This window comes from Stegodyphus dumicola, chromosome 10 (genome assembly GCF_044657685.1).
Source record: "Stegodyphus dumicola isolate Sdum_Otavi_A_Nest chromosome 10, ASM4465768v1".
Taxonomy (NCBI): Eukaryota; Metazoa; Arthropoda; class Arachnida; order Araneae; family Eresidae; genus Stegodyphus; species Stegodyphus dumicola.
In genome coordinates, this window is record NC_140777.1 from 14,971,613 (window position 1) to 14,999,056 (window position 27,444).

Consider the following 27,444-nt stretch of genomic DNA (forward strand, 5'->3'; position numbering starts at 1 on the left):
GAGCGAGAAATGAGATATGATGCAGTGTGCACTGCATACTTTCTTGAATGTGGCAAAAGCAGATTAGCAATCAAATCTGAAATGCCTGTCGTAAATAGAAGGCCTTCAAACCAATCAACTATTAATACAATCAATAACAGTATAGACCTGGTTCTTCTCAAATGCAAGAAATATTCCAGGAATACAATTCTTAAGATGGCTACTCTTGTTCGAACTGACAAACTATCCTTCTGGAAACTGGCTGCATGATTATATAGATGTTTCCAATGTTGATGCCATTAAAAACACAACTGCTTCTACAGGAAATTGGCAATCAAATACTGTTATCTTTGATCTCCAGGCACTTTTCTGTGTCCCTAAGTAGTCAAATACTGATGTCCCAATGTTACCATCTCTGCATGTCATCTTACTAGATTTACACCAATGATACAAAATCCAGAATCGCCAAAGTCACAATGATTTTGGATACTGGGTTTTGTGGTGTAATTGTATAGCTAAATGTACAGAACAGGCCAGAAAAATATACTTTGTTAACTTTGCTTTTGACTCATTTCTTAAACAGTGGTAAAACATTTAGACTAGCCATACAAATAAAACAATGGTTTCTACTTTAAAACACAAATTTTATCATTCAATCTCCCTTTTTGGAATATATTCAAAGTCATAAGCACAGATAAAAATTTTCAGAATATTATATAGATTAGATGAAAATTAAGTAGACTAAATGTCTTTGATACATTTTACAAACTATTTCTTAACTATGTTTGCATCAAAAGTAGTATTTTATTCTTTTTTAAACAATAATGTATATTTATATTTTTTATATGGGGGAAACATGTCTATTAAATTATAGCCTAACAAAAAACTAATAAAAATATCTTAACATTGAGAAACAAATTACACAGAAATAATTTAATAAAGAATGACTCTGAAATATGTAAAAATAAAATGCTTAAGTAATATATGTAAGAAATATATAAATAAAAAAATGCATGGGACAAAATTTCAGCATACACTATGTTATGATTTTATACAAATTCATAACATTTTATAAATGTTATGAATTTGTATACATATAAAATAATTATAAATGTTATGAATTTAATATAAAATTCCCTAAGGAAAGCTATAAATATCAGGCTATGTTTTAACATAAGTCAGATGAGTTCAGCAGGGTCGAAACTTACAAATGTTATGTTACTGAGCATACTGTTCGGTGATTATTATTTTAGACCTATGAGATAATAGCATAACATTTTGGTGACTTCTTGAGGTGACATTACTGATACAAATATAAGAGGGTAAGGTGAAAAGTTCTCGGCCTGATAATGAAAGACTGCAACTTTCAGTTAAAAATAATTTTATTTTTCTATGCAATCTCTCTTGACTTCAACACACTTGGTACAGTGTTTCTCTAACATCAGCATCCTTCCCATGAGTGAGAATCTAGACGGTTGTGAAAATATTCATCTACGACCCTCTCTACTTCTTCATTGGATGTGAAGCACTTCCCAGAAAAAAATTTCAAGTTTGGGAACAGATAGAAAACTGCGGATGCCAAATCAGGAGAATAGGAGGGATGGCCGAGCAAACTGTAACCCAAATCCCGCAGTTTTCCCATCGCCAACACACCCTTATGCACAGGTACATTGTCCTGGTGAAAGATGGTTTTTTCTTCTTCAAGCCAGGACTTTTCTCGCAAAATTTGGCATCCAGATGGTCAAAAAGGTTGAAGTAATATTTGTCTGTAATTGTTCTTCTTTTTGCAAGGTAATCAATTAATAGGATCCCTTTCGCATCCCAAAACACATTGGCCATGACCTTTTCAACGGATGCGATTGACTTCGCTTTCTTAGGCGCTGAACCACCGGCTTCCACCCACTGCTTGGACTGTTGTTTCGTTACTGGTGTGCAGTGAGGGACCCATGCCTCATCCATGGTGACAAATTGCAGTACAAAATCAGTAGGATCCCTGTTGAACTGGTCCATATTTTGGCTTTGTGTAGCGGCGATTTTTGCACCAAAAATCCCTGCTACACAAAGCCAAAATAACAACTCAAAAGAGTTGCACAAACTCAGTATCCATGTGCACATCAACCTATTTTAAATTAAACATCAGAGAACTGCACGAACTTTGGCATTGTGCACTATCTTGACTTTGCCTATATACACATCGAACTATATTCACTTAAAAAGTCAAAGGAGCAGCCAACAAAATATATATATATATAATCTCGATAAACTACATTTTAAATCAAACAAATAACATAAAGGAAATCATCTTTGCACTACATAAAGGAAATATCCATTTACCTTATTTACAAATTCACATGTCTTTAGTCAAACAAAATTCCTTAACAGCATCCAAAAACTTCCTAAAATTATCTAAAGTACAATCTGTGTACTGGCATTTCCGCATAAATTCACAAAATAAGTGTAAAAAATGCCCTCCGAAGCACCGTTATCGTCCGACCATATGCATTTCCTTCCTACAAACAGGACACTTAATAATGGCTACTAAATAAAGCTTTATTTACACACTAAGTAATGCTCTTTGTCTCTTTCTATCCAAGTTGTCCATAAACTTCAAATTAATCTTACGACATTCAGCCATTTTAACGTCTAAACCACAAAACAAGCAATATACTTCCTAACCAACATACACCACAAGCCCTTATGAATTTAACGCAATCATGCAACCGATTAAGTCATAATAGAGTTTCCATAACATTCAACTACAGTAAACTCTCTATTATCTGGGGAATTGGATGGCGGCACCCGCGGATAATCCGAAAAAAGCTAAAAACAGGTATAGCAAAAGAGAAAACAGTCATTCCAATTTTGAAAAATCGTTTTATGTACAATAACAAAATAAACAGCAAGAAATGTTTAACTAATGCTTAATATTTTAATATAACACTCAAAACTAACCTAAAATGCATTTTGTTAATGAAAACAGAAACGTGCTTTGTATACTTACGAGAGGCGTGAAGGATACACAGAAAAATTAATACATATGTACTGTTTTAATACTGTAATGTATTATGTAATTAGAAAAGCATAACTGTAAAACTACACCTTTTTGAAGAAACCAGTCATTTATGTTTGCCTTGGAAGCCTTTTCTCTTGATCCAAGATTGCATATATTGTAGCATAAGTTTCTCGGCCAACTCCGCGTCGTCTTGTTCTTCCAAATAGCTCAGCAGTCCGTCGACTGCTGAGCCAATTTGCTCAGCGCAAAGCGGCTTCGTGAGTCTTCCGCATCTGCACAGTGGACTCTTCTTCGCTGTCCTTCATTCTCGGTCTCTCCCATTGCTTTCTTCACAATTTCGTCATATGTCAAGCGTTCGAAGCCAGGTTTGTTGACATAACACTCCAACCACTCGTTAATGTTTTCAGCATCGACGTTCTCACCACCCGGAGAAATGTTTTCACCATATCGGCAAAAGTTGCTGTGGGCGTGTCTACTTCTTCATTCTTTTCTTCACAACTCAAAGGGGTTAGGTTGTTGTTGGCTTCAACGTTAGGCATGAGTTTTCTCCATGATTTTATGAGGGTTGGCGGTTTCACCGAGTCCCATGCAGATGCAATATCGGAGATGCTGTCCAAGATTGTGTAGTGTTTCCAAAACTCTTTCAGATCATAACCTTCTTCAATTTTGGTCATTAGCAGCTTCGTTGGCACCTCTTCATTGTTGCAATGACTCCTTGGTCCATGGGTTGGATTAATGCAGTAATGTTTGGGGGAAGAAACTTTGCAAAAATTTGTCCATCAGAAGACTTTAGCATGCTTGTTAATGGGTGAGAAGGTGTGTTGTCGATCAATAGCACAGCTTTTTCAGGCAGGTTTTTTTGATTTAAGATGTTTACGCACTTGAAGAACGAAGATTTTTTTCGAACCATTCTTGAAAAATGTTTCGGTTCATCCCTCCTTTTTTTTTTTTTTGGTTAAAGTAATCAACGGGCAAATTTTCTATCCTTGTGCCTTTGAAAGATCTTGGTTTTTTTTTACTTTCCAATGACAACAATGTCTAAGTTTATGTCCACCGGTAACATTACTGCAAGATATGATAGTGATCCTTTCTTTGCTGCTTTTATGACCCGTCGCTTTACTTTCACTTTCAAATGCTAAAGTGCGAGTGGGAAGACATTTCCACAAAAGTCCCGATTCGTCGGCATTGTAAATTTGTTCAAAAGATAGCTCTTCTTTTAAAACAAATTCTTCAAATTCATGTGGAAATCGTCAGCTGTTTGTTGGTCACCACTAGGTTTCTCCCCATGAAGTCCAATTTCTCGAATTCCATGTCGCTGCTTAAAACGAGTCAACCAGCCAGAAGATGCATTAAAATTTCCTTTCAGGCCTAACAACTCAAGGTTTTTGCCTTCGCCGCAATGATAGGACCATTTACAGGATTACCCTCTTGTGAGCTAACCATTCTGTCAATGCTGTGTCTAGCTCATGAAAGGTAGAACCCTTCATAGTTTTTTTTTGTTTTCATTGCGGAAGCACTGTCCGACATTGATGCCAATTTTACCAGTTTGTCTTTTTGCTTTAGAATGTCATGCACTGTTGTTTCCGCGATTCCGTAATCCAATTCCATCTGCTGCCTTATAGCGCCGTTTGGTACTTTGGAAATTAATTCTCGTTTTTGCACAATCTTCAACACAACCTTCTTCTGTTTTCCTGATATTTTAAATCGGTAACGAAAAACACAAAACCAAAAAGCATAAGCACTGAACACAATAAAAGATAAGAAATTAACTCCGACTGGTTCGCAAACACTATCAGGCTTAAACTAACACTGACGAGTGGGAGGAAGTGGACGTGTCAGTAAGATTAAGACGAGAAAGGGCGTTGGAGCGGGCACTGCAAGGGTGAGTAAGAAATCACTTACTCATCAGAGGGGAAGGTTCCGAAAAGGCCTGGGATATTTTTGCCATTAATAAGCATGATGTTAGCAAATTTAATGTTTTGCTCAGTTTTGTGATCATTTTTATTTTCTTTGATTTACGCTTGTTAAAAAAAAAAAAAATGTGCGGCATGCGCGGATAATCGGGAGTTTACTGTACTCAAGCTACTATAAATTAAACAACTTCACAATAATACAAGGGGTACCCTTCTCTCTACTCTAACCTTAATAAGTATCACAGTTTTCGATTAATAATTTATCAAAGATCAAGAAAAACACATTAAAAATCATAACTGCCCTTCTGTTGCAGCTAGAGCCATCGTTCTCATGCCAAATCAAAGGTCTCGATGTTTCATCAAGTAATTTATACTTACACATTCTTAATATAATATTTCTTAGCTAACCTGAATTGCATTAAATATTATGTTTAACAAACTGAATTTGATTTAATTTGATGCTTAATCAACTAACTGTTAATTAAATTTGACTTATGCATGCTTAATATTGTTATGAAATGTTCAGCCGTGGTAAGATAGCCTCCCATCTCCGCAAAGGAGCTTTAGGTTTACCAGAAAATGGCAAGGGAAGGCAGGGCTGGTGCATTTGGCTAGAGGTCGCCCATTTGGCAGCAAGGTTTGTGATGTGCCGTGGATGGATGGAGGGCCTTCTGGGACAGGTTCTTGCTGGTTTGGCCCGGAATGTTCTCAAGTGCAGACCAAGGGCCCTGCTGGTGCGCGGAGAGTTGGTTAGTCCGGGCGGAGTTAGTGTCTAATCTAGCGAGTGAGTGAGTGTCTCGAAGTCTAGCGGCGAGTTGGACGTCAAGGGCATCGAGAGAGTCTTTCAGCGTATCGCGAGTTAGTGCATCGTCAGGTTTTATCTTAGATGGTGTTGAGCTCTGAGAACGAACGAACCAAGTCGGGAGTTGTACTCCAGTGCATCACAAGTTGTAGCGTACAGTCTTGAGAGTACATAGAGTTCCGAGAATGACCGAGGAGAGTCGGGAGCTGTACTCTGGTGCTTTGCCATGAAGTTGTCTCCACTGTTATAACCTGATTGCTTCAGTGTGCTTATAGTAGTTCTTCGACAACTGTAAACGAGCTGACTTGAATAATACTGGCTAATAAATTGTGTTTTGATACTTTATAAAGTGTCCTTATTGACTCCAAATCCATGAACCCGAACATAGGTAACGTGAAGAAAAACGCAACAATATTATGTTTAACAAACTAATTTTAAAAATGTAGTCTCTAGCAGGTTCTCTGTAGTAGTAAACCTAAAGGGATTTTTTTTTTTCCACCTGAAACTAACAAAGTGTACAAATCCTAGTGGAAACACGTTGCTGAAACACAACAGAAAAGGAAAAATGTCCCCCTTCCCAATAATAATAATTGGATTTGATGCCATGATTGACTGCTAAATTTATTTTTCTTCAAGTTACCTTACACCAAGGATGTCAAACTCATAGGTACACTTGGGCCAAACAAACAAGGTTTAACTTTAGGCAGGCCGCAAAAAAAAAAAAAAAAAAAAAAAAATTTCATAGAAACGTAGATTTATTTCGAATAATACAATAATAAACACATATATAGTTATATAGTTATTAAACATATTTAGTTATATAGAAAAGAACAAGAAAAATTTAATGTTTACGTCCTGATACTTGACATCTCTTCTCTGCTATTATCTTTCCTATTTCGGGAGAAATTTTGTTTGCAGTGATAACTTTCAATGCTGACCCAAGGTGAGCATCATTAATACGGTTTCTAATAGGAGATTTATTACCTTTCATGACTGAAAATAACTGCTCGCATCGATAAGTGCTACCAAACATGGAAATAATTTCATATGCGAATTTTCGAGTATTTTCAAACCTGGCTGGTAAATATTTGTAAAATTCAGGCACGCCCACTTCAATGAATTTTGCTTTCAAATTTGAGTTGCATTGAATCTCGATCACCTCCATTTGCATATGGCTGGGTACTGAGTCAATACTTATTGAGAAAAATCGAAGAAAAAAAAAAAAAAAAAAAAAAAATTGTCTTCGAGGGAACTAAAATTATTAAACCTCGTTTCAAATTCAGTTGCTAAATTTGTAATTTTTTCTGCGTATTTTTGATACGAACAAGTATCATCTAAACTTGATTTATTCATGCTGCACATCGGGAAGTGCGTCAAATCTTCATTTTTAAGTTGTTTTTCCCAAAGAACTAGTTGACATTTGAATGCTTTAATTATGTCAAACATGTTCGTAATGATCTGATCTTTTCCTTGTAACGATAAATTTAAATCGGTTAAGTGTTTGGTTATATCAACTAAGAAAGATAAATCTTGTATCCATATTGGATCGTAAAACAAACTTACGTCTTGATTTTTCGTTTTTAAAAACTGACATATTTCTTCTTTCAAATTCCAGAATTGTTTGAGAATCTTGGAGCAAGATAACCAACGTACCTCGGTATAGTAGGACAAACCCGAATATTCACTATCTAACTTACTTAAGAAAGCAGTGAATTGACGCTGATTTAAACCTCGAGATCTTATAAAATTTATAACTTTTTTTATATATGAGAAAACATTCTCCATATTTATTACTTTCGTGCATAGAATTTCTTGATGTATAATACAATGCATCTGATGAATGTTTGAACCGTGAATTTCACTAAGTTTTTTTCTTAGTAATGCTACGAAGCCCTTGTTTTTCCCAGTCAATGATGGAGCGCCATGCCAAAGGTAGATTGTATTTCTACAGAAGTCCAAAAACACAAGTAAATATACGTATCTTCTCCTGTGGTAGTACCAGGCATCGGTATTAGTTCCAGTAATTCCTCAAAAATTTTAAAATTCTTGTCACAAGAACGAAGAAACACTGCTAATTGAGTTTTGCCACTAATGTCCGTGCTCTCGTCACAGGCAATGGAGAAACTTTCGAAACTAGATGATTTTGCTTTGATCTGATCACTTAAATTCGCGGCTAAATCAGTAACTCTTTCCACAACTGCATTTCGAGACAATGAAATTGATTGAAAAGCCTTCCCATTTCCAGGACAAACAATTTCTCCAGCTTTCATTAGGTATTCCTTGATGAAATCCCCGTCAGTAAAAAGCTTCGAATGTTTAGCTATCAAATCAACTCGGACAAGACGTAGCTTGCATGTACCGCCGCTTCACTTTCTTGCAATACTTTACTAAACATGGACTGTTGCTTTTTCACTCCTAACTTGAGCTCTTTCAACTTTTATTCTCTCATTAATTCTTCGGAATTGTTATATTTCGATTTGTGTTGTTCGTAATGACGTCTAATATTATATAACTTTGGTACAGTAATAGTATTATTACATATCAAGCAGATTATTTTATCTTTTATTTCACAGCAAAAGTATTCTAATTCCCATTTTACTTGGAATATTCTATGTTCGTCAGCGATTTTTCGTTTAATTTTACTACCACTTGGTTTTGACATAGACATACTGAATACAAAGGGCTGGAATAAACACGGTTAACGTTAAAAAGTTAACAAAAATTTATTCTTTCCCCCAAGAGATAAATCAAAATGCTGAAATATTTCTTCAAACATATTCTAACAATATCACAAAATGTCAAAGGTTTAGCAAAAATCAATTCAAAACAGAGAAACTAATTCTATCTCACAGCGAAATCGCTACAAATCAATCACAGCATTAAGTAAACAAACAGTTCGCTAGAATTACAGCTACTACTGAGATGAGTTGTTTGTTCTCGGCTTTTATAAGCTTTATAATTAATTTGTCGAATATACTGGAAACATCTATAAATATCTGGATTTTTGTGGATGGCAACAGCAATTACGGGATATTTATTTATTAGGTATTAAATGCACGCGCTGTTCTATTTTTAACCTTCCAACGCAGCTGTCTTTTCAAAAATCGTCTGCGTTGCTAAGGCAACATGAAGCAAATCTAATTACAATTCTAAATAAAAAAAACTAAATAAATAAATAACTATGAAATCCATAACAATATGAATTAAGTAATAATTAATAATAAAGCAAAGTGCATGCACATGCATGCACCAATATATCGTACAAAACTATGATTGGAAAACTGAGACCATGAGTTCAGACACATTCGGCTATCGGGGTATGCATACAAGTTCTGAGTGCACGTGTCCCCCAAAAGCCGAAGGTAGCTGAACGCAAGCTACTCACACGCATTTGTAATTTAAGTAATGTGTGTGTCAGCTCGCTGTGAGTAATCTAACAACACTGAATAAATTATCGTTAATTACTTAGCAGTAAACATTTCATTTTTTTCTTCGTCGATATTTTATTATTATATATTATTATTCGGCGATATATTGGCCGGGCCGCGAGTTTGATATCCTTGCCTTACACCAAAGATTCAGCGAAAATTCATTTATGGTGCAGTCTAAGTGATATATAAGCAACTTGTATATTTACACTCTCTGTAGGATATGGTTTAAAAAAATTAATAAGCAAGTCTAACAAAAAAAGGGGAGAGTAGATTTAAGGGTGCCCCTTATATTATTACGAAGTTGTTGTTTCATTTATGGTACCTGAGTAGTTGAATGCTATGGAAACCCTATTATGACATAATTGATTGCATGATTTTGAATGATAGGAAAAGATTTGTAAGGGCTTGTGGCATGTGTTGGTTAGGAAGTATATTGCTGTTTTGTCGTTTAGACAGTAAAATGGCTGAATTGAATGAATGAAGATTAATTTGAAGTTTCAGTATGATATGGAACGAAAAAAGGGAAAGAGGAACCCTCTGGCTGATCATCTCGCGATTTTCATGGGCAACTCAAATGTAGCAAAATCTGCTTATCCCGCGATTTCCGTGGGCATGTGTTTTTCTTCTTTTATTGAGAAGCACATCCCTTTTTTCCCCCGTTTAACCCATTGAAATAAATTACAGTATTAGATGTTTAGTTTATGTCTTGGCCAACAGATATCGTTAGTTGTCCACTAAATTGCGGCATTTGAAGGCATGTGGTATTACCGCACAAACTTCCTTTTTTGCCACTTTTATCTTACAGAAATGGCTGCTAGAAAATGTTCAGCAATTGACAGAGCGTATATTCCTGATAACGTATCACATTCTGAAAGCGATTTTAGATTTAATAGAGATAGTGCTATAGATTTTTCGGACTGCTCCTCAAATAGTGGTGACTTTGATCATGATTCAACAAACTTGAACTCTATCATACTAAACTGCATTTCTAAGGTATTTTTCCCTCAGTGCTTTAAATTTTCTTAATTTTTATAAACTTTACTTTTTTATCTTATGCAATAAATAGAAATTAACTGTAATTCAACTGAAATTTATTTTTAAAAAATTTCTTGTGGTGATAGCATCTGAAATTGGTTTTTCTGGCAACTTAGTTTCTCATGATAAAAATCTATATAAAAAATATTTCCTAAAAAGAAAAGGTGCATTTTTCAATTCTCCAATATATATAAATTTAAAATATGCAAAATAAAAAATACATAATTTTTTAAGCGATTTCGGTCCACATATTGAGCAGTCAGAGGGTTAACTGACAGGCATGTAAATGAAGGCTTACTTAGTAGCCATTACAAGTTTCCTGTTTGTTGGAAGGAAATGCGTATGGCCGAATGTCGGAGGATATTTTTGACGCTTTGTGAATTCATGTGGCGACACCAATATACATATAATTTTAGGAAGTTTTTGGATACTGTTGAGTAATTTTTTTTGAAGACACGGAAATTTCTAAATAAGGTAAGCGGATATTTCCTTTGTGTAGTGCTAAGATGAATTTCTTTTTTTATGTTATTTCATTGTTCGATTTAAAATGCAGTTTATTGAGATTATATATTTTTTGTTAACTGTTCCTTTGACTTTTTAAGTGAAAATAGATTGATGTACAAAGCCAAGGGAGTACACAATCCCAAGTTTGTGCAATTCTCTGATGTTTTTTTAAGTGAAAATAGGTCGATGTGCACATGGATGAGTTTGTGCAATTCTTCGAACTGTTATTTTGGCTTTGTGTAGCGGGAATTTTCAGTAAAACCAAAATAACAAGTCAAAGAATTGCACAAACTCGATATCCACGTACCACCAAAAATTTGCAAGGGGCACCCATAAATACATTTTTACCAAAAAAATTTACAAGAAATAGACTTCAGCTGAATGAGTTTGAAGTGGAGTTGAATGCAGTTTGTATTGAAGTATGGAACAATACTGCACGAGATCTGCACCAAGTTTTAGATCTTTTGATAAACTTTATGGGTAAAACTAGGCAGAAAAAAATGTTTAGGGCCCCCTAGGCGAACTTGGTGATTTTTGGTGGTACATGGACACAGAGTTTATGCAATTCTTTGATTTGGTATTTTAGCTTTGTTTAGTGGCGATTTTCGTGCCAAAAATCGTCGCTTAACAAAGCTAAAATACGTGCCAAAAATCGCTGCTAAACAAAGCCAAAATAACAAGTCAAAGAAATGCACAAACTCGGTATCCATGTACACATCGACCTATTTTCACTCAAAAAAAAAAAAAAATCACAGAATTGCACAAACTCGGCATTGAGCACAAAAAATATATAATCTCAATAAACTGCATTTTAAATCAAACAATGAAATGACATGCACTATGCACTACACAAAGGAAATAGCCACCTGCCTTATTTAGAAATTCCTGTCTTCAGTCCGTGGCACACAAAATTCCTAAACAGCATTCAATAACTTTCCTCAAATCATGTTCCCTTTCTAATGGAACACTGGCTAATCTTTGGAATATGGTAACAGGTAGTTTGGCGACATTTTGGTAAGGCAATAAAGGTTACTACCTAGGACTTTACCAGTGTACATGGATAAAGTCAAGAGTGTGCGCAATGCCATTTTCGTGCAATTTTGGTCGTTTAAAGTGAAAATAGGTCGATGTGTGCATGGATACCGTGTATGTGCAATTCTTAAAAACGCGGCAAGTAGTGGACGACTCTGCACTTTCTCCCAATTTCGCACCTAATCTTCGTCATGATTAAGCACTTTTGTTCCATAAAAGTTCTAGCATAAGCGTAATTCGGCTAGCAGATTGTCAGAAAAAAATGCCTTTACTTCGTGAAAACAAAATGGCATTGAAAAAAAAACTAGCAGGTTGATGTAGCAGGGTTGGTCCCCAAATTTTTGCCAAGTTACCATAATCCGAAGATTAACCGGAACACTTTATGTGGTGACCATTTGAACCTTTCTTGCAACAAACCCATTCTGAATCATCTTTACGTTCAACTTTCATTTTCTTTGTACAAACAGGACACTTATAATTGCTACTAAGTAAAACTTGATTTACACACCAGTCAATTAATACTTCCCCACCTTCCTTCCAAATCCTACAGAAATTTCAAATTAATCTTACCGCATTCAGCTGTTTTATAGTGTAAACCACAAAATAAGCAACTTCCTAACCAACATCCAAAACACAAACAAGCCCTTACAAATCTTTTCCCACCAGTCAAATTCAAGCAACCAATTATGTCACATACAGTCAAAAGTTGTTAATTTGGACACCCATTAATCGGATCTCAAAGCTACAAACTTTCTGCGCATGCGTATAAGTGAAAATAGGTCGACGTGTACATGGATACGATGTATGTGCAATTCTTAAAAATGCAGCAAACAGTTTGCGATTCTGCACTTTCTCCCAATTTCGCACATAATCTTTGTCATGATTAAGCACTTCTGTTCCATAAAAAGTTCTAGCATAAGTGTAATTCGGCTAGCAGATTGTTGGAAAAAAATTTTGAGTTAAAAAAAAAAAAAAATGCATTTACTTTGTGAAAACAAAATGGCATCCAAACAAAAACTAGCAGGTTGCTGTAGCAGGTTTGGTTGCCAAATTTTCGCCAAGTTACCATAATCGAAAGATTAACCAAATTTCAATTGACAAATTAGTCGGTATTCTCGACACAGCAATTGACTTTAACAGCGGAACTTTGTAACTGAACAAACAATTATGTCTGTTTATAGAGTTAAAGAGAATGTATTATCACATAAAAAATGACACAACTTACATTGAAAGAAATGTTTAATAAAGTAAACAAATAAATATTAAGCTTTTTCTTTTTGTAAATTTTGATACCCTTTAGATCCTAATTGTTCTTTATTTCATAAATTACGGTTTCATATTTTTAATTTTGTAATTTCTGCATGTCATCTTACCAGATTTAAACTGATGATCTATAATCCGGAATCGCTGAAGTCCCAATTAACGACTTTTGACTGTATAGGGTTTTCATAACATTCAACTACTCAGGTTACCCATAAATGAAACAACAACTTTTCGATAATCCAACGGGCACCGTCAAATACAGTCTAGTCACTTTATGCTGTAATTTCGTAATTACACTTTCGTGAAAAATTGCTTGCAGGTCAGCCACAAGAGGATTCCAACTGCAGGCACTCATAACAAAATTCATATTCACACAGTGAAACTAAATTTTTTGTGTCCCTAGATCAAGTAACATCATGTGAAGATGAAAGGAATTCATTTTTTCCCTATTTATTTGTTACATCAGATCTTATCATAGAAAAATATCTATAGAAACTAATTTAAATTGGAAAAGATTAGATGCAATATTTTCAAATTTTCAATTCAGATCTATTTGCGATGTTGCAAACTGTACAAACAAATTTTAAAGAAAGTTTAATAGATTAATATCACCTCCCTCTCGAAAATCTTTGCTGAAATTGCATCATATGCATATGTGGAATGTCAGAGAAATATTTTTTACAACCATTTAAAACATATTACGCTCTAGTGTAGAATTGGGTGCCCCTTCGATTAGCGACAATTTTTTGTAAAATTTTGGGGATGTAATCTAATTTCTGGTTACCATGATAGTGTAACTTTGCTTTAGCCTCCTGATTTTTTTAAAAATAAAAATAGATTGTTGTGTACATGGACAAATTTAAAGCAGTGCGCAATGCCTAGTTTGTGCAATTCTGGGATTTTTTTTAAAGTGAAAACAGATCGATGCATATATGGACACAGAGTTTATGCAATTCTTTGACTTTTTATTTTGGTTTTGTGTAGCGGCCATCTTGAAATTGTATCTTCTTGGCATCAAAAAAAGAATCGCCAAAAAAACAAAGGGCACCCAATTGTAAACTTTTACCACATATTCAAATATATGATATGAGAGACACATTATGTAAAACAACACTAGTATTTGTCGTAGGAAATCTTGTTATCGCAGAAAACATAAGAAAAAAACTATTAATCCATGGAAATCTCAAATGACTTTTTTTCTCTGCTAAATGTCTGACAGTCTGACACAGTGACCTTTTGCGTAGCGATAAATTTTAGTAAGGCAATTACTGCAATTCAACTGAATAATCACCATGAAATTCTGAACCACAATTATTTCAATACAGTCTGTCAAAAATCTCACTGTTACACTCATTAACTAAAAGCCTTAAATACTTGAAACTTCTATGAGTAAAGTTCATACATATTCATTTCATCTCTTCATAATCAAAAGAGTTAAACATCATTTTATACGCATTAGCTATAAATGAAGTGTTAATGATTGAATGAGCAACACCTCAAGAAGCTGAAGTCAAATGACAAAAAGAATTTTCTTTGTGACCTTTCCTTTAAAAGTATATGACCTTCGTAATGACTACAATAGGGCTACCCAATTTTATGCCCGAGGACCTGGTTATTTTTGAGAAATTTAAAATCAAAACACTGAACAAGACGTTATCTTGGACATGCTCATGAGCTAATTTACATGAAATCAAAATGTCCGATTTCTGAATCGACGAAATTTTAGCTGATACAATTCTTGCCCTTAATACCCCTTATTTACTCTTAATATCCTTTATTTACTCTTAATTTTACATATCTGTAGATCATACATTATATATATATAACTTGCTTTGAGGAAAAAAATATGCATACCAATCATATGCAAATCCGGAAACAATAATTATAACATTTTCGAGTGAGTAAAGCCAGTTGAATAGAAGTATTATATTTAATAGATCTAAAATAACACTTAATCATGTTTACTTCATTCACAAATATGCCCTTAAAAACCAAGCAGTCACCAAAAAGGAAAATAAGAGACTCATACTTTCTTCATTTATAATTTCTATCTTATAAATTATGTTAATTGAAGAAAGGACACACACAAGTTTAAACTCAGATTATAATTTCATTCAATAAATCTAAAGTAACAGATTAAAATTAAAATAATAATACCTTTCCCACTAACACATAGGATGAACAATCCAACAAAAGACAAATATTAATGTCATGTTTAGAATCCAGATTTTATTTGTCGCTTACCTAATATGAATAGCTTCGTAATTAAATATTTCAATAACTTTAAATTATCTTCAGACCAGTTACTTTATTGAAATTCGCTAAGGACGCGTTTCTTCACGTTGAAACAGACAGACAGACAAAATATATGTCTTGTTTTGCACCGCTAAGTCTTTCTGCTCCGATGGTCGAAAAATCAATCTTAGGTGCGAAGGAAAGGTATATAGAAAGGGGGCAATTTCGGTTTCCAGAGGAGAGTAAAAAGAACCTCGTATTGTTTTGTACGAGTTCAAAAGGATTGGAAGAAAAATTGGGACGAAATAAATCTAAAAATAAATGCTCAGCACACAACCTTAGCCGCTTCTGTAATGCAGTTACTAAGAATTTTGATTTTCATCGGTTTTGCAGCCGAAAACAAAATCCAGATCGAAAAAAAAAAGAACAAAACAAACATTTTTTATGCATATATTAATGATTATTTATGAAATTATTTTTATTTTTTTTAGTGAAATAAATAGTCATTGTTAAGTCTGTTATTCCGCAATACTTAATTTTTAATCTGAAGATGATATAAAACGACTCAGCAACTAGCGACTGATTTGAACATCTCATAAGTATGGAAGACTTTGGATATGTACCAATTTTTGATAAGAAAATCGTTTAAAATATTATCATTAAGCTGTATAAAAAATTTTACTTTCGTAAAGGTTTGAAATGGCTTTAATTTCTCGAATAACTCGATTGTCTAGCTATACTCTGTACTCCGGAACATTATCCAGTTCATGTAGTGTGTATAATGTTCTAAACATTCCTTGTTGTGAATATAAATTATTTATGACAGCGCCGAAATTTCCGAACTTATTTCTAGAAAATCTTTCTTGTCGGAGGTATTCATCTCAAAGTAATAAAGGTAACTGTGCAAATATTATTTAGGTGTCCTAACGTAAATATACGATCATAAATTTGGCATTTAAAAAAGTGTAATATGTAATGTCGTAATTTGTTAAAAAATATTTATTTTTCTAATATACTTAAAGAAGAATGTATGGTAAAAGTTTATAATTGGGTGCCCCTTGTTTTTTGGCGATTCTTTTTTTGATGCCAAGATCGGCACCAGGAACCATTCACCATTCTTGATGGCACCATTTCTTGATGGTCGCTACACAAAACCAAAATAAGACGTCAAAGAATTGCACAGACTCTGTGTCCGTGTACACATTGATCTGTTTTCACTTAAAAAAAACATCCTAGAATTGCACAAAGTAGGCATTGCGCACTGCCTTAAATTTGTCCATGTACACATCAATCTTATTTTATTTAAATAAAATCAGGAAGCCAAAACAGAGTTAAAACTATCATGGTAACGAGAAGTGAGGTTTCATCGCCAAAATTAAAAAAAATTGTCGCTAATCGAAGGGGCACCCAATTCTACACTAGAGCCGCCGAATATATCCCTGTTTCAAGAATGTGTACTATATATCTTAGCTTACTTGCTTCATGCGATTTCTATAGGTATATACAGTGTCTCACAAAAGTGATGGGACCTGTGTGCTTTACAAAAGGAAACTGTAGTAAAGTAAATTAAAAGAAAACATGTAAAAAATTTTTGTGAGTGTGTTTCATACTTAAATTTAGTAACAATTATTACATAACAAACATTTTCTCAAAATATTAAAATATTAATTTAATAAAAATACAATTATTTAAAACGGAGCAAAAAATGGCTCACATAAGTGATGGGACACTTAGTTTTCCATCAAATATTTATCCAAAAATTTTACTTTTTAAAAGGTTTTAATATTTTGTTGGATTTCCTTTTACTTTTAAAACATGATTTAATCTTCCTGGGAGGAATTGGATTAAATTTTTGTGATTTCTGGAGTAATTTTACCCCATTCTTCTTGAAGCACCAATTTTAAATGTTGTTTTGAAGAAATGGTGTGTTTGCAAATTCTTGATTCTAATTTTTGTCAAATATTCTCTATGGGATTTAAGTCTGGAGATTGTGGCGGTGTTTTTATTACTTCAGAACAGTTATACAGCAGCCAGAGTCTAACGTTCAAAACAGTGTGCGTGGGGTCATTGACCTGGTAGAGTTTAAAATCGTTATGAAGGTTCAATTTTCGCGCTGAAGATTTCAAATTTTGATTTAAAATGTCAATATACTTGTACTGATTCATCATACTGTCAATAAAAACAAGAGTACCAACTCCAGCGGACGACATATACCCCCATACAATAACTTCTCCTCCACCATGTTTTACTGTTGGCACCAAGTTCTGTTTGCGAAATTCTTCCCTGGGTTTTCTCCACATCAAGATTCTACCGTCAGAACCAAATATATTACTCTCATCAGCAAATATAACTTCATTCCAGTAATCAGAATTCTTATTTATGTTGGATTTTGCGAAAGCCAGTCTGAGTTTTCTATTCTTTTCACTTATGAAGAATTTTTTCCTGGCTGCTCTACCGTGATATCCAGCAGGTCGAATTTCTCTTCTAATAGTCTCAGGATTAACAATCACTCCATATAATGCTTGTAAATCAGCAGCAACTTTAGGAGCACTCATTCTTGGATTTTTTTTAATATTTCGAACGATAATTCGCTTTATTCCATTGGATAGCTTTGATGGTCAGCCAGGTCTTCTTTTATCCTGAATCATATAATTCTTTTTATATCATTTAATGATATAAAAAGTCATTTATCATTTAATTTGATATCATTTAATGATATAAAATCACTTTTGTGATAATTTCATGCAATTTGCTTTCCTTTATTTTGAGTGAAAAGTGTTGACAGTTATTACTAAAATAGCTTCAAAAGTTTTTTTACCATGAGCTACAAATTTCTCTCCCCCCACATGAACTACACTCCCTACAAAGTCAAACGGTGTCTTACTGTACTCCTCTTTCTTATTCCACCAGAACTCTGTATCATGAAAAACAGCATACCTGCTCGATTTTTTTTGTGTATGAACAAGAACAGTTTTTTGGTTCTTGTTCATACATTTCGAACATTATTCTCGGTTAGGCTGTATTTTAGGGTGCTCCTTGGATTATCGCCAAGTTGTTTCATTTATCGCCATAGTTATTACTAAAATAGCTTCAAAAGTTTTTTTACCATGAGCTACAACTTTCTCTCCCCCCCACATAAACTACACTCCCTACAACGTCAAACGGTATCTTACTGTACTCCTCTTTCTTATTCCACCAGAACTCTGTATCATGAAAAATACCGTACCTGCTTAATTTTTTTTTTTTTTTTTGTATGAAAAAGAATTTTTGGTTCTTCATATATTTTGAACATTCTTCTTGGTTAGTCTATATTTTAGAGTGCCCCTTGGATTATCGCTGAGTTGTTCCATTTATCGCCAAATTCTTGTTTCGGTCGATCTTTAGATTATGGTAATTTGGCGATTTTTTGGCGAAAATTTGGCGACCAACTCTCTTACAGCAACCCTCTATTTTTTTTTCCCACCACCATTTTGTCTTCACGAAGTAAAGACATGTTTCTTTTCTTTTTATCTACTGAACACTTCTTCCAACAATCTACTAGCCGAATTACACTTATGCTAGAAATTTTATCTAACAAAACTGCTTAATCATGACAAATACTCACTGCAAAATTGGGAAAAAGTGCACAATACCATACTCCTTACGCGTTTTTCAAAATAACATACACATAAACCATGTACACGTCGATTTATTTTTACTTAAAAAAACATCCCAGAATTGCACAAAAATGGCATTGCGCACACTCTTCACTATATCCATGTACACTGCTTTTTTCTCATAAATTAGAAAAATTTCACGAAAATACATGACAATTTTCCGAATCTTTAAACCCGGTAAAAAGAACATATATGAAATTACCTGATCGCAAAAAAGTGTATACCCTTTCCAAATATAAACATTTCCACATATGAAATAAATAAAATATCCAAAAACTTTTACCTCTAAATCATCTATTATAAACGTCACCAACGAATTCATACCGCAAGCATAACAAATACTTAGTGTCAAATATTTAAATTATTTCCATGCACGTTTACTTCAACTAAAACGTATACCAAATTACTACAAACATAAAATTCACAAAATAACTATCATTTAATTAAAATATCACTAAACCATGTACACGTTGACTTATTTTTACTTAAAAAAAATATCGCAGAATTGCACAAAAATGGCATTGCGCACACTCTTCACCATATCCATGTACACTCCTTTTTTGTCATAAATTAGAAAAATTTCACGAAAATGCATGACAATTTTCTGAATCTTTAAACCCGTTAAAAAGAACATATATGAAATTACCTGATCGCAAAAAAGTATATACCCTTTACAAATATGAACATTTCCACATATAAAATAAATAAAATATCCAAAAACTTTTACCTCTAAATCATCTATTACATTATACACTTCACCAACGAATTCATACCGCAAGCATTACGAATACTTAGTATCAAATATTTAAATTATTTCCCTGCACGTTTTTTTCAACTTAAACGTATACCAAATTCCTACAAACATAAAATTCACAAAATAACTATCATTTCATTAAATATAATTAAATTCAAAAACACTACTTAAAATATAAATGAGCACATACATTAAATTAATAAAAATTACCTTACAATCCTAATTACTTTAAACTAAATCACTGCTAATAACAATTTTCCCAATAATACCAAATTCCTTTCCACCTTACATTTAGAAGAATGCATAAAAATAATATCCTCAAATAATTAAAAATACTAACTTACCTAATCTTCTTCAGAATCTTGATTACGTGTCCGATAAACTTTTCTTATTTCTGTTTCAGGATCTTTAAAATCATACTTATAGTTCACAGCAAGGTACCAGGTAAAATAAATAACTTAATAAAACATCTTTACTTCTATCTCGCACAACCTTAGAGAAACACTTATTACTACCCCTTTCAATCCCACTAAATACCCATTTCGAATTCACTTTAGTTAGGGCCATGGGATCCAAAAATTAACGAACACTGTTTCACACAACACAGAATAAAGCCAAATACAAAATTTCCAGATTTTTTCCCGATTTCCCCCTTTTTCCGATTAAAGAACCGTAATTCGTCCATTAATATCACATGACATATCCCATGATCTCTCATTTCCCTCACACAAAAGTAATGCGTAATCGGAACTGAGTACTGCTCACATTATTACCAAAGTCCCAGGTAGTAACCTTTACCGCCTCCAAAATGTCGCCAAACTACCAGTTACCATGTTCTTAAGATCAGCCCTTGTTTCATTTATGGTAACCTGAATAGTTGAATTTATGAAAACCCTATTATGATGTGATTGCGGTGAAATTGATTGATGGTAAAATATTTGTAAGGTACTATTTCGCTGTTGGATGTTATTTAGAAAGTGCCTAGCTTATTTTGTGCTGTACACCATAAAATGGCTGTATGTGATGAGATTAATATAAAGTTTTTGTACAAATTGGAATGAAAGGGAAAAAAAGCATTACTTGACTGATATGTAAACGAAGATTTACTTAGTTATAAGTGCCCTGTTTGTACGAAGGAAATTCGTATGGCCGAACATAAAGATCGTTCAGATGGCTTTGAATGGGTTTGTTGCAAAAAAGGTTCATTCTAGAAATGGCAGCGACAGTGCGGCACTACGGAGGATATTTTTTACTCTTATTTTTGTGAATTTATGTGGTGACAGCAGTATGCATATTCTAGTTCAGATAATTTTAGAAAGTTTTTGGATGCTGTTAAGGAATTTTGTGTGCCACAGACAGAAGACGCAGAAATTTCTGTATATGGTAACTTGATATTTCCTTTTCGTAGCATGTATATGCGAATCTAGAGATGAAATGCAGATTTATTTGATCCTGTGTTTGTTTGCTCTCAAAATAGGTAGAATAGAATATTGACTAAAATCTATGCTAAATAAAAGATTGTTGCTTTGCTAATTTTATATTCTATTTTGGTGTGTTTCTCTTCTGTCGTGTTATCTAAATTATTTGGTAGGTACTATAGATCCATGATTGAATTATGAACCCTGAAAAAATTTCGGTACTTTTCTGTTTTGTTGGCGCAGGCGATAAAGTCGCCAATAATGGTACAACTGATGCCAAATGGAATATCCTCACTGGTAACCTTTCACGTCTCATTTTCAAAACAGGGACAGAGCACCAGAACTTTGTCAGTGACTTTTACAGGTATTGCTCTGCCGCACTACTGTATCCGCTGGGCTTTCGGTTGGGCAGCACTGGTTGCCAGCCTAACAAGACATTTACATAGAAACTTTACATTAATAATCTGATAAGAAATGGCTGCTACTTGTCATTTTCAAAACAAGTAGCAGCCATTTCTTATTAGATTGATTGTTTCTTTTAATACTGGCATATGGCTAAAGTGCAGAATTGCCCACTTATTTGGCACTTTTTACAAGAGTAAGAAGAATTGGATTTTTGTCAATTTTCTTTGACTTTTTAAGTGAAAATAGTCTGATGTATACATGGATAAAGTCAAGGGAGTGCACAATGCCGTTTTTGTGCAATACTGGGATGTTTCTTTAAGTGAAAATAGGTCAATGTTTACATGGAAACCGAGTATGTGCAATTCTTAGAAACATGCCAAGCAGTGGGCGATTCTGCACTTTCCCCCTGGCATACAGTTACATAGAATTTTCACCAGATAGTTCAATTTTATGCTCTAAGGCCATTTGCGGTAATAAAGTCAATTAGGATGCAATCACACTGCTCACTGCAATGACTAAATTTTTGCCTACTCTGGATTTTACGAATTCTTCCTTGTTTTCTTCTTAACGAAAATTTTCCTTCTTGCTGATTGCTGATTGCCAAGTGCCGTGTTGATTCTTCTAACAATTTCAGGTTTAACTTTTATTGTAAACTGTTCTTCCATGTCTGCTGAAGTCTTGAATGGCCCAGGTTCGAATCCCATAGAAGGCATGGGTACAAATTGTCTGTTTCTTTGCAGGAGGCAGCAGTGGCCCACCTATTAGGTACTTCCATAAAAGTGACCCCCACTTCTGACTTTAGTTGTGGCCAATGCCTCTAATGACTAGAGCCGGCCATTGGAAATAATATCTGCTGCATAATCAAGTTCCCATTGATTACAAAAAAAAAAAAAAAAAAAAAATCTATAAAACTGATGATTTGTTTTATTAAAGGTTAGAGTTGACTTTAAGGTACTCCTTGTACTATCGCGAAGTTGTTGTATCATTAATCGCCAAGTTGTTGTTTTGTTTATCGCCAAGTCGTTGTTTCATTTATTGCTAAGTTGTTGTTTCATTTATGGTAACCTAGGTACTTGAATGTTATGGAAACCCTATTATGATGTAATCGTTTGCATTATTCCAGGAAATTTTGAATCTTGGGTTGTTTTGTAAGGGCGTTTGTTGTGTGTGTTGTTAGGAAGTACATTGCTCGTTTCATTGTTTAGACGGTAGAGTGGCTGAATATCGTAAGATTAATTTGAAGTTTCTCTTCGATTTGGAACGAAAGGAGAGAAGTGCATTAATTGACTGGCGTGTAAATGAAGGTTTGCTTAGTAGCCATTTTCCAGACAGTCTGGAACTACGTAGGATATTTTTAACTCTTATTTTTGTCAATTTATGTGGAGACGCCAATATACAGATTCGATTTCAGATAATTTTAGAAACTTTTGGGATGCTGTTAAGGAATTTTGTGTGCCACAGACTGAAGATTAAGGAATTTCTAAATAAGATTGTAGAGACATTAGGATTTTTTTGGGATGCCAGATAGATGAAAAATGAGCAATCTCCTTCGCCAGGAATCGAATCACGGACTGCTGGAATACCGGCCCAGCATGCAGAATCACAACACCATGAAGGCACGCTAAGAAAGTGGGAGAAATACCTTATATATTCCCCTTTTTAAAGGGTGATGTGGACCCAACCGCCAAGCCCTGGAATTTTCCAATCGGGGACCCAATCGCAAGCCCTTTTTTCACACCTGAAGCTACATCTTGCTGGTGTTCTCTCTCATTTCTGCACAGGACATCCAAAATGAGGTTAATCTGTTTTTGGACTCCGTTACCAAGAAGCTACCAAGTTTCTGGGCTTTGAAAACTACCAAAACATTGAGCTTGTATGTTTCCCCCCCCCCCAACTTTTTTAAAAACAGTATGGTCCTTAAGAGTCCTTAGGTTTTATGGAATCGATTTTTGATCCTTAAAACTCCTTAATTTTGGCCCCAATCGTCTGAAGGTCCTTAATTTTAATCATCTGAAATTTCTGTCTGTTTTTATGACTGCCATTTTGAGTATGAATTAGCATTTTGGAGGAATATTTTTGGCGATTCACTGACAAATATGGTTATCTTTTGAATGGGTTCATGGGTTATAATTTGTTCCTATTTCAAATATAAAAGGGGGGTACTAAAGTTTCTGAGCAAGAAGTGAAACATATAAAAGTATAGTTTAGGGTACCCCTTGGCAATTTTTGGTGGTACATGGATATCGATTTTGTGCAATTCTTTGACTCGTTATTTTGGCTTGCGAAGCAGCAATTTTTGCGCCAAAAATCACCGCTAGACAAAACCAAAATAACAAGACAAACAATTGCACAAACTCGGTATCCATGTACACATCGACTTATTTTCATTTAAAAAAAAAAATCCTCGAATTGCACAAAAAGGGCATTGCGCACTCCTTTGACTTTATCCATGTACACGTCGGCCTATTTTCACTTTAAAAAAATCCCAGAACTGCACAAAAATGGCATTGCGCACTCTTTTAACTTTATCCGTGTACACGTCGACCTATTTTCACTTAAAAAAAAATTCCAGAATTGTACAAACTTGCATTGCGCACTCCCTTGACTTTGTTCATGTACACATCAATATATTTTCACATAAAAAGTTAAAGCAGCACCAAATTCTACAATATAGGCAAACAAAAAATATATAATCTCAATAAAATAAATTTTAAACCAAATAATAAAATAACATAAAAAGGAAAAACATGTTATACATTTAAGCACTACCAAAAGCAAATATTCACTTACCATGATTTTCGATTTCGCGTCGTACACCCAGAGCCACGTAAAAATCAAAATACGAGGGCTATCCAGAAAGTAGATTACGTTTTGGAATAAAAAAATAAACAAAGTATAGGAAACAAATTTTATTATATACAGATGAAAGCCACACTCAAATACTACTTTTCTACATAGTCACCATACAAATTAAGGCATTTATCGTAGCGATGTACGAGCTTGGAAATTCCTTCGTCGAAAAATTCGGCCGCCTGCGCCTTCAACCACTTCGTTACCTCTTCTTGCAGCTGTGCGTCGTCATCAAAACGCTGCATAGCCAGCCACTTCTTCATTGCTGGGAATAGGTGGAAGTCGCTCGGTGCCAGGTCGGGACTGTACGGCGGATGAGGAAACAACTCCCACTTAAAAGATTCAAGAACTTTACGAGTGACATTTGCCGTGTGGGGCCGGGCGTTGTCATGAATCAACAAGATCTTAGAGCTCAACATTCCTCTGCGCTTGTTTTGAATTGCTCTTCTGAGTTTTTGGAGAGTTTGGCAATACCTTTGAGAGTTTATTGTAGTGCCTCTTTCCAGGAAGTCCACCAAAATTACACCTTTTCTGTCCCAAAAAACAGTCGCCATCATCTTCCTTGCCGACATTGTTTGCATGCATTTCTTGGGTTTTTGGGGAGAACTTGTGTGCCCCCACTGCATTGATTGCAATTTCGTTTCACAGTTCACATGTTTCACCCATGTTTCGTCACCAGTAACGATGCAATCGAGTAAAGAGTCACCATCCTTATGGTAAGCGTCCAAAAAGTTCAACGCTGCAGCCATTCGCTGATTTTTGTGGTCCTCTGTCAAGATTTTTGGAATCCATCTTGCACAAAACTTGTGGTAACCAAGCTTTTCGCTGATGATTTCGTGCAACAAACTTCGCGAAATTTGTGGAAAACTCAAAGAAAGTTCCGTTATTGTGAAATTTCGATTTTCACGGACTTTAGCATCAACTTTTTCGAGAAGTTCGGCGGTCACTATGCTGGGTCTCCTACTTCGATCTTCGTCGTGAACATTGGTTCGGCCATTTTGAAATCTTATGACCCACTGACGCACTCCACCTTCAGTGATAATGTTGTCCCCATACACTTCACGAAGCTGCCGATAGATTTCTATCGGTTTACAGTTTTTTGCAGTCAGAAACCTTATTACTGAGCGCACCTCGCAGCTCGCGGGATTTTCAATTAACGCAGACATTTCAAACCGTCACAGTATCTGAACGGAGCACAGCACGAACCTCTCACTAGCACGGCTAGATGCAGACTGAGCTGCGCAACGCTCTGACCCCAAGATGGCCGCGCTAGCCCCGCTCCTAGCGGACACAGACGGAAACGTAATCTACTTCCTGGATGGCCCTCGTAGCAATCATACTCAAATGACTTTTTTCAAACCAGCTACTCTTTTTGGTCGAACGCTTCGCATAGTGACCATCTGAACCTTTCCTGCTACAAACGCATTCAAATCCATCTAAACGGTTTTTACGTTCGACTAGACGCATATCCTTCCTACATACAGGACACTTATAATGGCTACTAAGTAAACCTTTATTTATACACCAGTCAATTAAAGCTCTTTTCTCCTTTCACTCCAAATCATACAGAAACTTCAAATTAATCTTACTACATTCGGCCATTCTACCTTCCAAAGAATCAAACCAACACACACCACAAAAATGCTTACAAAACATCCCATGATTCAAAATTTCCAAGAATCAGGCACCAGATTACGTCACAATAGGGTTTCTATAACATTCAACTACTCAGGCTACCATAAATGAAACAACAACTTGGCGATAAATCAAACAACAACTTCGCCATAATACAAGGGGTACCTTAAAGACTACTCTACCCAGTGAAACATAAGCATTTTGAAATTATTTCACTTTTTTCTAATGAAGAGCTCTTAAACAACTTTTTGCTTTTAGGGATGTGAATTCTTTTATTAAGCTGTTCTAAATTTGGCGATTTTAAGATCAGATTTTCTAGAAAATTTTTAATTCCAAGTTTTGGGAATTTTTCGACATTTTTTTTAAAACATTGTAACATTGATAAATTTAATTAAAATAATGGTAATAGATATATTGAAATTATATTTAAAAAATAACATTAAAATAAAACATTTAAATTTTTTGCTGTCATAATATAAAGTTCCATATTGATCACTTATAATACAATATTTTGAATTTGAAAAGTAAACAAGGTGTAATGCTATAAAGCACAATTTATGAAATAGTTCTTAGCAAGAGCAAAATAGCTATGTAATTAATTAAAAATGTCTTCTTTTTTATTTTTTCATAGTAAGAGTTTTTTCCATGTAATTGTCTCAGAATATGCATCAGTTTTCTCTATAATTTTTCATTTTTTTCCACTTCCCCCCTTTCTTTTTCAAAATATTTTGGGCTTTTTGCTGTTACAGAATTGGTAGGTATAATTTTTCTTTAGGATTTTAGCCATTGCAGAATGGAAAATTTAGAAGGATTTGAAGGCAAGATTTATAGACCCACGATTCTAGAAGATTCCAGAAATATGTGTCAAAACGAAAAATGTCCTCATGGTATTAACTCATAATGGAGGCATTTTATAGAAAGTCTGCAATGAATTTCTTACTTTTTGGAGAACGTCTTGAAGAACAATGAAAACACGATATTTGAATGTTTTACTTCTGATACTAGAATCTTTATCTTAACATGTTTATCTTCCCCTTACTTTCTCTACTTTTCACTAGACTCAAGCATGGAAAAGATTAAAAATGCTTCTAACTTATCACATGGACAGGCATTATAGAAAGGAATTATTTTTATTAATGAAGAAACTGAAAACTTGCAATTTAAAAGATACATCTAATATGTCTTAATGAATCATACACAGAGCAGGCACTAGGCATTTTGTAATAAAAATGTCTGAGAAGCTATAATTGTATAAAAATGTTTCATTAATCTTCTATGCCCTTTTTTGCTTCATATTCCTGAAATGTACATGCACATTATATATTTCGTTTAAAATGTTTCTGTTATTTAAATTAAAACAAATCATTTTGAATAATGGAAATTAATTATTTAACTGTTTGAGTCCGGCGAAGCACTGTCGCGCTTCACTTGTCGTATGCCAAAAATACGGCGCAGCACGATATCGCTTCTCTTGTTTTGTATTGAGAATGCGAAGACACTGCTGTTGGTTAGTATATTT

The 27,444-nt window shown here is 34.4% G+C and overlaps 2 protein-coding genes across 3 annotated transcripts in view; one reads left to right on the plus strand and one right to left on the minus strand.

The window, feature by feature from the left end:
• The window catches only part of mge (translocase of outer mitochondrial membrane 22 homolog mge), a 38,759-nt gene extending 23,386 nt beyond the window's left edge, over positions 1-15,373 (minus strand). The window contains exon 1 of one of the 2 annotated variants that reach the window (XM_035357361.2): positions 15,217-15,373. The gene's annotated coding sequence lies outside the window, so the exon portion shown is untranslated. Of the gene's footprint in view, positions 1-15,129 lie in introns of both variants that reach the window. The other variant, XM_035357362.2, reaches the window with a different exon arrangement.
• Positions 15,374-15,812: 439 nt separating this feature from the next.
• The window catches only part of LOC118187153 (mitochondrial inner membrane scaffold 2-like), a 44,279-nt gene continuing 32,647 nt past the window's right edge, over positions 15,813-27,444 (plus strand). Inside the window, exon 1 of the mRNA XM_035357360.2 lies at positions 15,813-16,102. Within this exon, the coding sequence (XP_035213251.1) occupies positions 15,907-16,102 (196 nt within the window). The 5' untranslated portion in view covers positions 15,813-15,906. The remainder of the gene's footprint in view (positions 16,103-27,444) is intronic.